Here is a 14,231-nt window from a genome sequence, read left to right as displayed (position 1 = left end):
CCCCAACACCACCACCACCAATACCAATACCACCACCACCAACACCACCTCCACCAACACCAATACCACCTCTATCAACACCACTACCAGCAATACCAATACCACCAACACCACCTCAATCAACACCACCTCCACCAACCCCACCTCCACCAACACCACCACCATCAATACCAATATCACCACCAACACACCACCACCAACACCACCTCTACCAACACCACCACCAGCAATACAAATACCACCAACACCACCTCCACCAACACCACCATCACCAATACCAATACCACCAACACCACCTCCACCAACACCAACACCACCTCTACCAACACCACTACCACCAATACCAACTACCACCAACACCACCATCACCAATACCAATACCACCAACACCACCTCCACCAACACCAACACCACCTCTACCAACACCACTACCACCAATACCAATACCACCAACACCACCATCACCAATACCAATACCATCAACACCACCTCCACCAACCCCACCTCCACCAACACCACCACCATCAATACCAATATCACCACCAACACACCACCACCAACACCACCTCCACCACCACCACCACCAACACCACCTCTACCAACACCACCACCACCAATACCAATACCACCACCACCAACACCACCACCACCAGTACCACCAATACCAACACCAACAGCACCTACACCAATACAACAGCCCCTGCTTTGCTGTGTTATAACAACCAAAAATGTGTCCAGGCATCGTCAAATGTCCCCAGGGGAATAAAATCATCCTTGGTTGAGAGCCACTGTGTGTGATCCTCAAAGTTGTAAAGGAGTTGTTCTTTTGAATACTTTAGAGAGAGTAAACTACCATCTTCAAATTCCTCTTCAGCATATTGTATGACATAAACATTTTTTTCCTATTTTACAGATGAAGTTTTCAAAATAGAATAAAACAAATATACCAAAGCAATACTGTGTTAATTTATATTAATTCTGAGAGCTTGTGGTTAAAATTTTTACAGACACAGCCAACAAGAAAATGAAAAAAGGACCATTGCATCTGTATCTGTTGATGGCAGGAACATAACGCTCACTGATCCACTGAATTACACACACTTGGGGATCACTGTCACCCTCCCTGATGGAACTCTTTTTGAAGCAAGAGCAGAAATTGGAATTCTTACAAGAAATATTTTAATAAGAGGATCTAACAACGTGGAGTGGAATAACAAAATCCCAGCGTGTCCTGATGGATTTGACACAGGTAACTTTAGTAGCCTTAGTGTGTCAACTTTAATGTTTCCAGACATTGCAGAAATATTCCCTGTGGGCAAAATCAGCTCCTGTTCAGAACTAAGAGACTTGGTTATGCACTGGCAATAAATAAGCCCCAAATTTTAGTGAGTTAAAATGGTAAAGGTTTATTTCTTATTTATGCTACATGTGTCCAGTATGAGTCAACAGGGGGGCTCTGATCACTGTAATTTTCCAGTGTCTGGGTTGATGGAGGCTTCATCTCCACATGGGTTTCCATGGTTTCTGAGACAGGAGATCAGAAGGCCGGGAAGTTAAGCACCAGCAGTTAGTTACTTTGGTCCTAAAGGGACATGTGCTCTTCTACTCAGGTGTCAGTAGTTGGGACTGGTTCTATGGCTATCCTTAACCTACCATAGTTCTCATATATATAATATATATATATATATGTACTTCTCCAGTAGCTCAGCAGTAAAGAATCCACCTGCTGTGCAGCAGCTGTGGAAAACAGAGGTTCCATCCCTGGGTCGGGAAGATTCCCTGGAGGAGGACATGGCAACCTACTCCAGTATTCTTGCCTGGAGAATCCCATGGATAGAGGAGCCTGGCAGGCTACAGTCCACAGCATTGCAAACAGTTGGACACGACTGAAGCTACTTAGCATGCACACATGTATGTGTGTGTATACACACACACACACATACATATGCATATGTGTGTATATATGTTTACATAAAACTATGTATAACTATATAAATGTGTATAGTTAGGAAGCACAGTGCATTTAAGTCTCTTTAAATATTTTATGTGATCACTACTACTGTTGTTGGTTAGTTGCTAAGTCGTGTCCGACTCTTTGAGACCCTGTGGACTGCAGCCGGCTAGGGTCTCCTGTCCATGGATTCTCCAGGCAAGAATACCAGAGTGGGTTGCCGTTTCCTTCCCCAGGGGATTGAACCTGCATCTCCTGCATTGGCAGGCAGATTCTTTACCTCTGAGCTGCCAGTGAAGCCCACTGCCATTACAATCCTATAAATAGTTGAATAATAACTGGTACACCTTAGGTATAGCCTTTTCTTCAGTGGGAAGCATAAGATAAAGCTCAATGGATTCAATGTCAAGTGACCTGCATTCTGATTCCAGTTCATCTGCATCATCTCACTATGTCCATCATAAACCTAGATTCATCCTGATTATTTATTAAAGATACTTCCTGTTCTGCCAACCTACTATCGTAAGAATTAAGTGAGATAATGCATGTTCTAATCTTGTACCAGTGTAAGATTGTATCAACTATGTTAATCCCAAATGTTGCGGAAAATAAATTCAGAGATAATAAAGCAAAATACCTTTATCAGCATTCATTCAGCCATTCAAACATTTATCTAGTATCTTTGAAAGATACTAAAGTGAGTACTTTTGGGCTTCTCTGGTAGCTCAGACAGTAAAGAATCTGCCTGCAATACGGGAGACCTGGGTTCAATCCCTGGTTTGAGAAGATCCCCTGGAGAGGGTATGGCAACCCACTCCAGTATTCTTGCCTGGAGACTCCCCTATGGACTGAAGAGCCTGGCAGGCTATAGTCCATGGGGTCGCAGAGTAAGATACAAGTGAGAGACTAAGCACAGCACAGCAAAGTATTTTAGGGAATGCGGAGGTGAACAAGACAAGGCTCTTACCTTCCTCACTGTGCAGAGGAAAAGATAACATGAATGCAAGCAATTATGTTCTAGGATAAGATTAAAATTATATGTAAATAAAAAGATATAACTAGGTGTGAAAAGCAGTCTTTATATGAGAGGATTTTGACATGGTTTTCCTTTATTGTATCTTTAAAATTATTTTTAAAGGTGAATTTGCTACACAGACATGTCTCCAAGGAAAGTTTGGAGAAGAAATAGGAAGTGACCAGTTTGGAGGCTGCATTATGCTTCATGCTCCTATAGCTGGTGCTAACATGGTAACTGGAAGGATAGAATATGTAGAGGTAAGAGACACTACTATTAGCGGTTTGTCCAAAGTTGTCTATACAATGAGTATGTATTGAGCACCTGCTTTTTGCCAGATGCTGCTTATAATGATGTTTGGTAGAGGAGACAGATAAATAAACAGTGTCAATACATCTATTGTTATTCATGTATGTCATCATGCCAAAATTTTGTTTCTCTGCTTTTCTTATACCCACCCCATGTCAAATTCATTAACAGGTTATATCCCAAAATAGTGTATCCTGAATCCACTATTTTACCAGCACTCCACCTGGTTCCGAACCCAAACCACTGTCACCTCTCACCTGGACTACTATGCTTTTCTCCTAATTGGTCTTCCTGCTTCCACCTTTTTTGCAGCGTAATCTCCACACCACAGCCAAAGTTCAGCTTTTTTATTTTTTAATTTATTTTATTGGCGAATAATTGCTTTACAATCTTGTGTTGGTTTCTGCCATACGTCCCCATGAATCAGCCACAGGTATACATATGTCCCCTCCCTCCTGAACCCTCCTCCCATTTCCCTAGAGCCTATTATCCAGAGTGAAGTAAGTCAGAAAGAGAAAATAACATATATTAGTGCACGTGTATGGAATCTAGAAAGACGGTCCTGACGAACTTGTTTGCAGGGGAGCAGTGGAGACACAGATGTAGAGAAGAGACTTGTGGACAAAGTTCAGGCGTTAAAGTGTGAAGCAGATCTTGCCACACTGTGTTCGAAACTCTTCAGGAGCTTCACAATACACTTAATACAAAATGTCCAAGCTCTTCCCAGAGGAGCCACATCATCTGACCCACTCTGGCCTCTTGCTGTCTTGGTGAACCATCCTTGGCGCCCGCCATGCTGGCCACATAGGCCTCCCTGTGTATGTGACCACGTCAGGCACATTCCTAGCTCAGGTCTTTGCACATGCTCTTCATCTTCCTTACAATGCTTCTTTCCCAGGTACTTCTGTGTTCACACTCATTTCAGTCAAATCTCTCCTCAAGTGTATCTCCTCAGAGAGGCCATGCCTCACCACCTTTATTTGAAAGAGCTGCCAAATTCCTATTTTTCTTTATTAACTCATAACTCCAGATATATTTTGGTTTTATTTTTTAATCTCTTCTTCTAGAACATAAGCAATCCTTCTAGTTTTCTACTGATTCCTCTGTAGCTGGAGCAGTGCTTGGCACAAACCAGATTCTTAATTGCCTATAAATTGAATAAACACATAAATAAAAGAATAAATATACCCAAGATATCAGGAGCTCTTCTGTATCTTTAGTCTATATAATCTGGGTTTAGCACAGTTTTTATCAAGTATTCAATAAAAGGAAGGAGGATGCTAAGGAAGGAAGGATAGTAAAATCCATAAATTTGTTAAATTGGGAACATCCAACTGTAGTAAGGGTGGCAAAGTCAATGGCTACATTTGGTAAAATTCTCCTCCTCCTAGGTTATATTACACATGTGTAACTTCTGGATATGGACTAAGTCACGTTACCAGGGTTGACCTGTATAGTAAATATTAGTAATAGTTAATTTTTATTTTTATATGAAGAATGAAAATAAATGGGTGACATAACATTTTATTTCCAAACCTCATAAGATTATATTACACAGATACACACACATACACACACACAGAGGTGTCTTCTGTCTTAGATTATTAGATCGTTTTGGTTGTTCAGTCACTAAGTCGTGTCTGACTCTTTGCGACTCCATGGACTGCAGCATGCCAGGCTCTCCTGTCCATCACTATCTCCCGGAATTTGCTCAGATTCATGTCCATTGAGTTGGTGATGCTGTATAATTATTTGATCCTCTGCTGCCCACTTCTCCTTTTGCCTCCCATCTTTCCCAGCATCAGGGTTTTTTCCAATGAGTTGGCCCTTTGCATCAGGTGGATTGTAGACCTTTGAAAGTATAGCAGAGTGGTTAGTAAGAGCGCCAACTCTCTATTCAGACCAGTGGGTTTAGGTGGAGCTTTGTGACTATGAAATAGATAATCAGCATTTCAACATTTCACTTTCTTCATCTATAAAATGAAGCTTCTGATGAGTGGCTACTTCCTAAGATTGTAGTAAAGAGTGTGATCATGCATATGACATTTAGCACAATATCTGGCACTTGATAAATATTCAAGAAATATTTCTTATAATTAAGTAAGGATTAAAAGGAGGAGAAAAAGAAGTATTTTAAGAGGTTGTGTTTTGCTCAACACCACAGTTTCATATCAGAGTAAGGTGAAAAGTGGAAGAGTTGAAGATGACTTTTGTTCATTCATTCATTTGATAAAAAGCATGAGCACACATGGGCTGTTATATTCATATATTGAATAAAACAAGGTGGGTTGGGGGTCAAAGAACATTTTAAAATGATAAACAGGAATAATATGGGAGAGATCAATGCATTAATAATAATTAATGTGAAAGTGGATATTATTTTGAAACAAGAAAAGTATGAGCCAGCAAACTCTATGTGTATCACTGAATAGCTGTAATTTCTGGGCTTGACAGATATTCCATGCTGGTCAGGCATTCCGGTTGGGACGATATCCAATACATTGGCACCTTCTTGGAGATTTACAGTTTAAATCTTACGTAAAAGGCTGTGCAATTCACCAGACCTTTAACAGGGCTATTACTATCCATAACACACATCACCTTCTGGTCGAGAGGAATATTATATATGATATCAGGGGAGGAGCATTTTTTATAGAAGATGGCATTGAACATGGCAATATCCTGCAATATAACTTGGCAGTATTTGTACATCAGAGTACTAGTCTTCTGAATGATGATGTGACTCCAGCCGCATTTTGGGTAACCAATCCAAACAACACCATACGACACAACGCGGCTGCTGGTGGCACTCACTTTGGCTTTTGGTACCGAATGAACAACCACCCTGATGGGCCGTCCTATGACAGAAACATTTGCCAAAAAAGAGTCCCTCTTGGAGAATTCTTTAACAACACTGTTCATTCTCAAGGTTGGTTTGGATTGTGGATCTTTGAAGAATATTTCCCCATGCAGACAGGATCGTGTACTTCTTCGGTGCCAATGCCTGCAGTATTTCATTCACTGACAACTTGGAATTGTCAAAAAGGAGCCGAATGGGTCAACGGAGGTGCCCTTCAGTTCCATAACTTTGTGATGGTAAATAATTACGAGGCTGGAATTGAAACAAAGAGGATCCTGGCTCCTTACGTTGGAGGATGGGGTGAAACCAATGGAGCAATGATTAAAAATGCCAAAATAGTTGGTCATCTTGATGAACTGGGGATGGGGTCTGCATTTTGCACGACAAAAGGCCTGGTTCTCCCGTTTAGTGAAGGATTGACTGTTTCTTCCGTACACTTCATGAACTTTGACCGTCCTGGATGTGCAGCTTTGGGAGTGACGTCCATCACAGGCGTTTGTAACCACAGATGTGGAGGGTGGAGTGCAAAATTCGCTGGCATCCAGTATTCTCACACGCCGAACAAGGCTGGCTTTCGATGGGAACATGAAGTGGTACTGATTGATGTTGATGGTTCGCTTACAGGTAAGGTGATGTTTTCATTTCTGATAAAATATTTTGGAACTACATTTTTCACTTAACACGGACTTAAATTGTCATAGCATATTCAGGTGAATCACAGATCTTACCTGGTACCAAACTTTCCTGATGACCTAAAGATATAGGTCAGCACTAGTCATAGATGACACATCCTTTTCTGGAGAAGTCCCAACCTATCACATTCAGCCTCCGTGTGTGTCCTTTTTTTTCCTGCATTTGCACTTTGGTTTTGAGTTAATAGCAAATTTTAAACAATATTTATGGAATTAGGGATCACAAAAGAAAGCCATGTCAGTCTGAAAATGTCATTATCTCTTATTCAGTTAATTACATGACTACCCAAATTCTCCAGCCAGTCAGGCCTATAGACGTATAAATTCCAGGTTTATTTACATAAGCAATGTGGACAGACTGGATACATCCTGTTCAAGTACCTTAGAGGGAAGTAGTAAGTCCCAGGCCTACTGTTAGCCTTTTTCTTTCCAATCTAAATTCTGAATTTGGAATTGGTTCAAAGAATATGTGAACTTTAGTACAAAATTCAACATTCTTTGTAGGTTAAATTTTTCTACCATCTGAAGTTCAGATCTTTCTGTAAATATGATTCCTAGAATTTAGCATTTTTATAAAATTTTAATGATAACGACTTGGCTTCCCTGGTGCCTCAGTGGTAAAGAGTCTGCCTACCAGTGCAGGAGACACAAGTTCGATCCCTGAGTTGGGAAGACCCCCTGAAGAAGGAAATGGCAACCCATTCCAGTATTCTTGCCTGGGAAATCCCATGGACAGAGGAGCCTGGAGGGCTACAGTCCATGCGGTGGCAAGAGTTGGACATGACTTAGTGACTAAACAACAATAACAATTTGGCTAAATAAGATAGGAAGGATGTGTATGTATGTATGATTCTGCATAATACCTTATAAAAGAGGAACAACTGACAAGTAAACCTGTAGATACCAACAAATGTTTTTGAAAGCCTTGGAAAGAAGGTTCATCTCAATAGTCAAATAGACTGAATACTCACCTATAATTGTTGATTTGTTTCCTATTCTAATTGTGGCTTTAAGAAGGAGAACATTTGGATAATTCCAATATAGAGAGCTTTATTGATGTTTATTCCTTAATTCAGCTTAGATTCTTCTTTTTTTTTTAATATTTATGTGTTAGACTGTGCCAGGTCTTAGTTGTAACATGCAGGATATTTAGTTGGGGCATATGAACTCTTAGTTGTGGCATTTGGTGATCTAGTTCCCTGATCAGGGATCAAACCTGCACCCCCTGCTTTGGGAGCATGGAGTCCTAGGCACTGGACCTCCAGGGATGTCCCTCAGCATGGATTCTTAATGTTTGTTGACAGACTCTTGGTTGAGAGCCCAGGCTTTATGGTCAGACAGCCTGGATTTAAATCCTTCCTTGTGTCCTTGACCAAGTCACCTATTCCCCATCCCATCCCCTACTTTGTCTCTCATGGGTTCTTCAGATCCCATATTTCTGCTATGTTCATGATAAGCTCCCTGAGCAAAGAGTCCATTGTAAAGCCTTTTTAGGAGGGCCCCTTACTCCATGACAAAAAAAGAAAAAATGAACCAAGACTTCTAGATTGTATTGGTGGCACTCTGGATCATAGTAAGCATATGCTGTGGACTTTTCAGTTTTCTGATGTGAAACGTGCTGTTGCGTCCATCTCCTAGGTCACAAAGGACACACCGTCATTCCACACAGCCCTCTGCTGGACCCTTCTCACTGCACTCAAGAAGCCGAGTGGAGCACAGGGTTCCCCGGGTCTGTCTGTGACACCTCGGTCAGCTTCCACCGGATAGCATTCAACAAGCCGTCTCCAGTGTCCCTGTTCGAAAAGGATGTGGTTCTCTCAGACTCTTTTGGTAAGTGGAATGTAATCAGGTGACCCACTCATTTAAATGTTTTCCATCAATTTCATCACCTTCCTGAGTTGTCACTCACTATTTAGAACACTGAAAAAAGAATAATATTGATATCAGTCATAAGCCAGGCAGGAAACTAATAACACACCCCGAAACGACTTATGAGGACTATTGAGTAAATGTGTGGACGAGCATGACATTCTGCTGATTAAGGCACCCTAATATCATGGGCTCCCCTGGTAAAGAATCTGTCTGTAACGCAGGAGGCCTGGGTTTGATCCCTGGGTCAGGAAGATCCCCTGGAGGATACTCCAGTATTCTTGCCTGGAGAATCCCATGGACAGAGGAGCCTGGCAGACTACAGTCCATGGGGTCACAGAGAGTCAGACACAACTGAGGGACTAAGCAGTGTGCAACCGTAGCCAATACTGTGACAGAGAGCAGGATAGTTGGCATAGCTTTTGGATTAAGACAGTGAAAATACATCGTTTCTGCCCCTGAAAGCAAATTATTTTGATTATCTTTGCTGATTGATGTAGGATGGGGGTGCATCTGCTAGGTCCCTGGCTGCACCCCAGGTGCCAGAGGCTGTTGATTTACTGAGTCGTTTGAGTAAAGATACTATATGTGGAACACCACATGTGCTTGACATTGTTGCCTGATGAGATTGCATTGATTTACCATCATTATTCATGATCCATCTGGCATTTGCACCAGCCAGACAAGCAAGTTAAATGGAGATTGGTAGGAATCCTGATCATCACATCTCTCAGATTTTTTGTTGTGGCATTATTTTCTATATTTTCCCCCCTCGAGGGTTTAGAATTGCTTTTAATTTGTTATCTTGATAAGGGGGTGACAGGGGGAAGTATGGTTCCTGAAGTGTTCACTCAGTCCTTCCTACCTGATTTTCCTTCCCTCCATTGGGAACTCTTCCAGTTACTAAATATGTCTATTTTCATCATGTCTGACCTGGCCTGACTGGACTAGCTCTTATCTCTATATCATTCCCTCCATCCCTTTATACACACATCCATCATCTGTTTGAATTATTGGTTAAAATGTGTGTGTTCTCAGTTGCTCAGTTGTGTTCAACTCTTTGTGACCCATGAACTGTAGCCCACCAAGCTCCTCTGTCCACAGGGTTTTCCAGGCAAGAATACTAGAGTGGGTGGCCATTTCCTCCTCCAGGGGATCTTCCCAACCCAGGGATTGAATCCACATCACTTTCATCTCCTGCATTGGCAGGTGGATTCTTTACCACTTAGCCAGCTGGAAGCTGCATTAGTTAAAACATCTATAATTAATCCAGTCTCCTATACACTGTTCTGATAGACTGCAGATTTTGGAAAATAGGAAAAGCATTGGTGCATCAAAGATTTGCTAGACATGATTCTCAAATATAGTTTTCCACATTTTCTGCATAAATCTAAATGATACAGCTTCTTGATGATAGTGTTTCCAAATTTCCATGTTTAATGATATTTACAAGGTAGAAACTTGCAATTTGAAACTAAAATTATGTATCTCAATATAAGCCAAATGAATTTTGAAAACATGTAGCATGATTATACCAGTAATACTATAGCTGCTAAAATTATAGCTATGTCAAATCCATCAGGACATGCTAGGGTTTTGTTACTTCACCCCATATTATCAGATCCTCTTGGTAGGATATTTCTTGTGAGCATTTCAACTTCTGCTCTTTCTCCAAACAGAGTTCTATATCTATTCCCACTATACTTTTTGGAACTGAGGAATTACCATAAGATGACCCAGTGGCCTCAATGGACCAGCCATGAGATGAGCAAAGACTCATTCTATGGCCTAGCCTTTGTAAGCTGCCACTCCAGCTGGTTGACTGTGGCGGCATTTAGTCTTCGAGGGTTTATATCAGTTCAAATCCAGAAACTAACAATTATTGGAAGATTTGGTTAGTTTGCTCTCCCTAGTAGGCAGTAGCCCCATAAATGGCTACGTTTCTCTCACTCGGTGTTAGGTGTTTTTAGTCTGTGAATTGGCTTGGATCTAGGAAATAGATGAGAAGTAGCAAGTGTCCATTTGGGTAACTTGAGTTAAATCCATGCCCCTAAGATCTATATACTTTTTCTATCCATGTATGCCAAACGTCACCTTAGTGTGCTACCCACTGTTCTCCTACGGGTACCTCTTTGCATTGCAGTGACAGAGGCTCAAGAGGGTGTGTTTCACCCAGCAAGCACTTTTTAAGTCTTTGCAGTGTCAGTTCTGCTAATGGTTCCTGGGCCCAAGTAGTCACCCAGTATCAACAGAACGCGAGTGTATTCTGCCCTCAAGGACAGGAGAGGAGTGGATATTTGCTGAATAATCCAAATTATCATTGTTCTTCTCATATACTGCATATCTTTTTAAACTGTTTTTAGTGCCTCTGGTCATGGGCTCTTCAAAACTTAATGCTAGTTCATAAGCCTAAAAATATGTTCACCCTTAATATTGGAATTCATTTTGCTTTATTCCCTAGTGTCTCAGATGATAAAGAACCTGCCTGCAATGCAGAAGACTCCGGTTCTATCCCTGGGTTGGGAAGACCCCCTGGAGAAGGGCATGGCAACCCACTCTAGTATTCTTGCCTGGAGAATCCCATGGACAGGGCAGTCTGGCGGGCTACAATCTATGCGGTCGCAAAGAGTCAGACACAGCTGAAGTGACTTAGCATGCATGTACACATCCCCAAAGGAAAAGAATGACAGTTTATTTTTGTTTTGTTCATTTTTTGTTTTTTTAACTTTGGTGTGATTTTGTTACTTGTTTTTTTTTTAATTTTTTGCTTTATTTGGAATATAACCAATTAACAATGTTGTGATAATTTCAGGTGGACATCTAAGGGACTCAGTCATGCATATACATGTATCCATTCTCCTCCAGATTCCCCCCAGGCTGCCACATAACAATAAGCTGAGTACCCTGTGCTGTGCAGTAGGACCTTGTTGATTATGCATTTTAAATATAGCTGTGTGTGCTTGACAGTCTATTTTGTAATCTCACTTCTGACTTCTTCCTCCTAATTTGGAAAGGGAAGAGGTTGCAAATTTAATGTAAAATTCAATCAAAGATGAAAGAAGGGAGAGGAAAAAATATAATTAATTAATCACAGATTTTTTTCTTTATATTGTGAGAGATACTTTCATATCTTCACCCGAAGTTGTCAGGCATTTATTCAGATTAAATCTTTTTCCCCTAACAGGTAGTTCAGGTTCCAGGTTTGTCATTAACAAAATTTAGAGTATTACAGCCAGTGTTAGAGGCTGCTTGTAGCCTACCCTAAGAGCTATCAATCAGAGATTTCCATTCATACTCATTAGGCTGATTTTTATTAACACAGCAAGTATGAGAGAATCTAATAATGTTTAGGACATGTATTTACATACTCTGCAAATCAAGGATTTTGAAGAAGAATAGAAATGGAATAATATTTCAGATCAATGATATTTTAAAAATTGTATTTATATATTTAAGCACTTTGTCTTAGTCATTATGTCATCATATTTCAATTTTATCTTTCCCCAGGGAATATAAGCTCCATATCAATTCAAAATTCCAAGTGAGAAAACATTTTATGTTTCAGTTAAGTGTGATATTAAGTATTGGGGCCTTCAGGTCAACAAAGATGTTTAGAACATAAGTAATGAAATGCTATACTGATCTCTTTAGAGGCTTCCATTGACTAGACTAATATTTACCTTTGTACTTACTCATAACAGAAGAAATTTTCTAGAGATAGATTACTATTGTTTGTTTATGTCCTATAGGCACAAGCATTGTTCCCTTTCAGAAGAAACGACTGACTCATATGTCTGGCTGGATGGCTCTGATTCCGAATGCAAAACACATTAACTGGTATTTTAAAGGTGTAGATCACGTAACCAACATATCGTATACGTCAACATTCTATGGATTTAAGGTAAATAAAGAGTTGCACAATCCATCTTCTGATCACTTATGCTGCATATTATTCTAATGCAGCCCACTCACACCAGTTGTGAGACCCAGACTGTCCTTGCCTCACACATTTACACTTTTCATGACCCATCTTAAATCTCAGAAGCAAGCCAAAAAAATCCTTCTTCAAAACTCAGAAGTAAGCGATCTTTCTGCCACATTTCTGTAGTACTAAGCTTATTATATCCATGATAATAGCTAACATTTATTGAGTACTTATGATGTTTTGGAAAATAGTAAAGGGCTTTATTATTTGTATTGTGAAATACAGCAGATACAGAAAATAGCAGGCCCAAATCCCATATGCCCACTACCTAGCTATCTGAATCAAACATTCTGTAACATTTTGTGACTCTTTACTTCAGATTTTTTTAAAGAAATAAATATTTTTGGATGAAGTGGAAGTCCTCTGCATGGCTTACTCTGATATCAGTCATCACTCTACTGCTAATGGTCACCAGTTTCCTGAATTGTGTATCTTCCTCCCTGTTCACATTCTTCTGCTTATACTACATGTGGCAACCAAAAAAAAAAAGGCTAGCATTGTTTCAGATGTTTTGAAATATTATAGAAATTAAATATTCTCTGAATGTATGCATATGTATGTGTGTATGTGTTAGGTATATATATGTATGATGCTCAAGCTTGTTTTAGAAAAGGCAGAGGAACCAGAGATCAAATTGCCAACATCCGCTGCATCATGGAAAAAGCAAGAGAGTTCCAGAAAAACATCTATTTCTGCTTTATTGACTATGCCAAAGCCTTTCACTGTGTGGATCACAAGAAACTGGAAAATTCTGAAAGAGATGGGAATACCAGACCACCTGATCTGCCTCTTGAGAAATTTGTATGCAGGTCAGGAAGCAACAGTTAGAACTGGACATGGAACAACAGACTGGTTCCAAATAGGAAAAGGAGTTCGTCAAGGCTGTATATTGTCACCCTGTTTATTTAACTTATATGCAGAGTACATCATGAGAAACGCTGGACTGGAAGAAACACAAGCTGGAATCAAGATTGCCTGGAGAAATATCAATAACCTCAGATATGCAGATGACACCACCCTTATGGCAGAAAGTGAAGAGGAACTAAAAAGCCTTTTGATGAAAGTGAAAGTGGAGAGTTAAAAAGTTGGCTTCAGCTCAACATTCAGAAAACGAAGATCATGGCATCCAGTCCCATCACTTCATGGGAAATAGATGGGGAAACAGTGGAAACAGTGTCAGACTTTATTTTTCTGGGCTCCAAAATCACTGCAGATGGTGACTTCAGCCATGAAAGTAAAAGACGCTTACTCCTTGGAAGGAAAGTTATGACCAACCTAGATAGCATATTCAAAAGCAGATACTGAAGCTGAAACTCCAGTACTTTGGCCACCTCATGCGAAGAGTTGACTCATTGGAAAAGACTCTGATGCTGGGAGGGATTGGGGGCAGGAGGAGAAGGGGACGACAGAGGATGAGATGGCTGGATGGCATCACTGACTCAATGGACATGAGTCTGAGTGAACTCTGGGAGTTGGTGATGGACAGGGAGGCCTGGCGTGCTGCGATTCATGGGGTCGCAAAGAGTCGGACACGACTGAGCGACTGAACT

General features: G+C 40.6%; 1 protein-coding gene across 1 annotated transcript in view; it reads left to right on the top strand.

Annotated features, from left to right (window-relative positions):
- PKHD1L1 (polycystic kidney and hepatic disease 1 (autosomal recessive)-like 1) overlaps positions 1–14,231 on the top strand; it is a 180,730-nt gene that overhangs the window by 101,483 nt on the left and 65,016 nt on the right. Inside the window, exons 47-51 of the mRNA XM_010863452.1 lie at positions 1,008–1,249; positions 3,090–3,226; positions 5,730–6,759; positions 8,466–8,657; positions 12,446–12,597. Coding sequence (XP_010861754.1) covers positions 1,008–1,249; positions 3,090–3,226; positions 5,730–6,759; positions 8,466–8,657; positions 12,446–12,597 — 1,753 coding nt within the window. The remainder of the gene's footprint in view (positions 1–1,007; positions 1,250–3,089; positions 3,227–5,729; positions 6,760–8,465; positions 8,658–12,445; positions 12,598–14,231) is intronic.

Source organism: Bison bison, unplaced genomic scaffold (assembly GCF_000754665.1).
Source record: "Bison bison bison isolate TAMUID 2011002044 unplaced genomic scaffold, Bison_UMD1.0 scf7180017864491, whole genome shotgun sequence".
In the NCBI taxonomy this organism is placed as follows: domain Eukaryota; kingdom Metazoa; phylum Chordata; class Mammalia; order Artiodactyla; family Bovidae; genus Bison; species Bison bison.
This window is presented reverse-complemented; position numbering and strand designations above follow the sequence as displayed.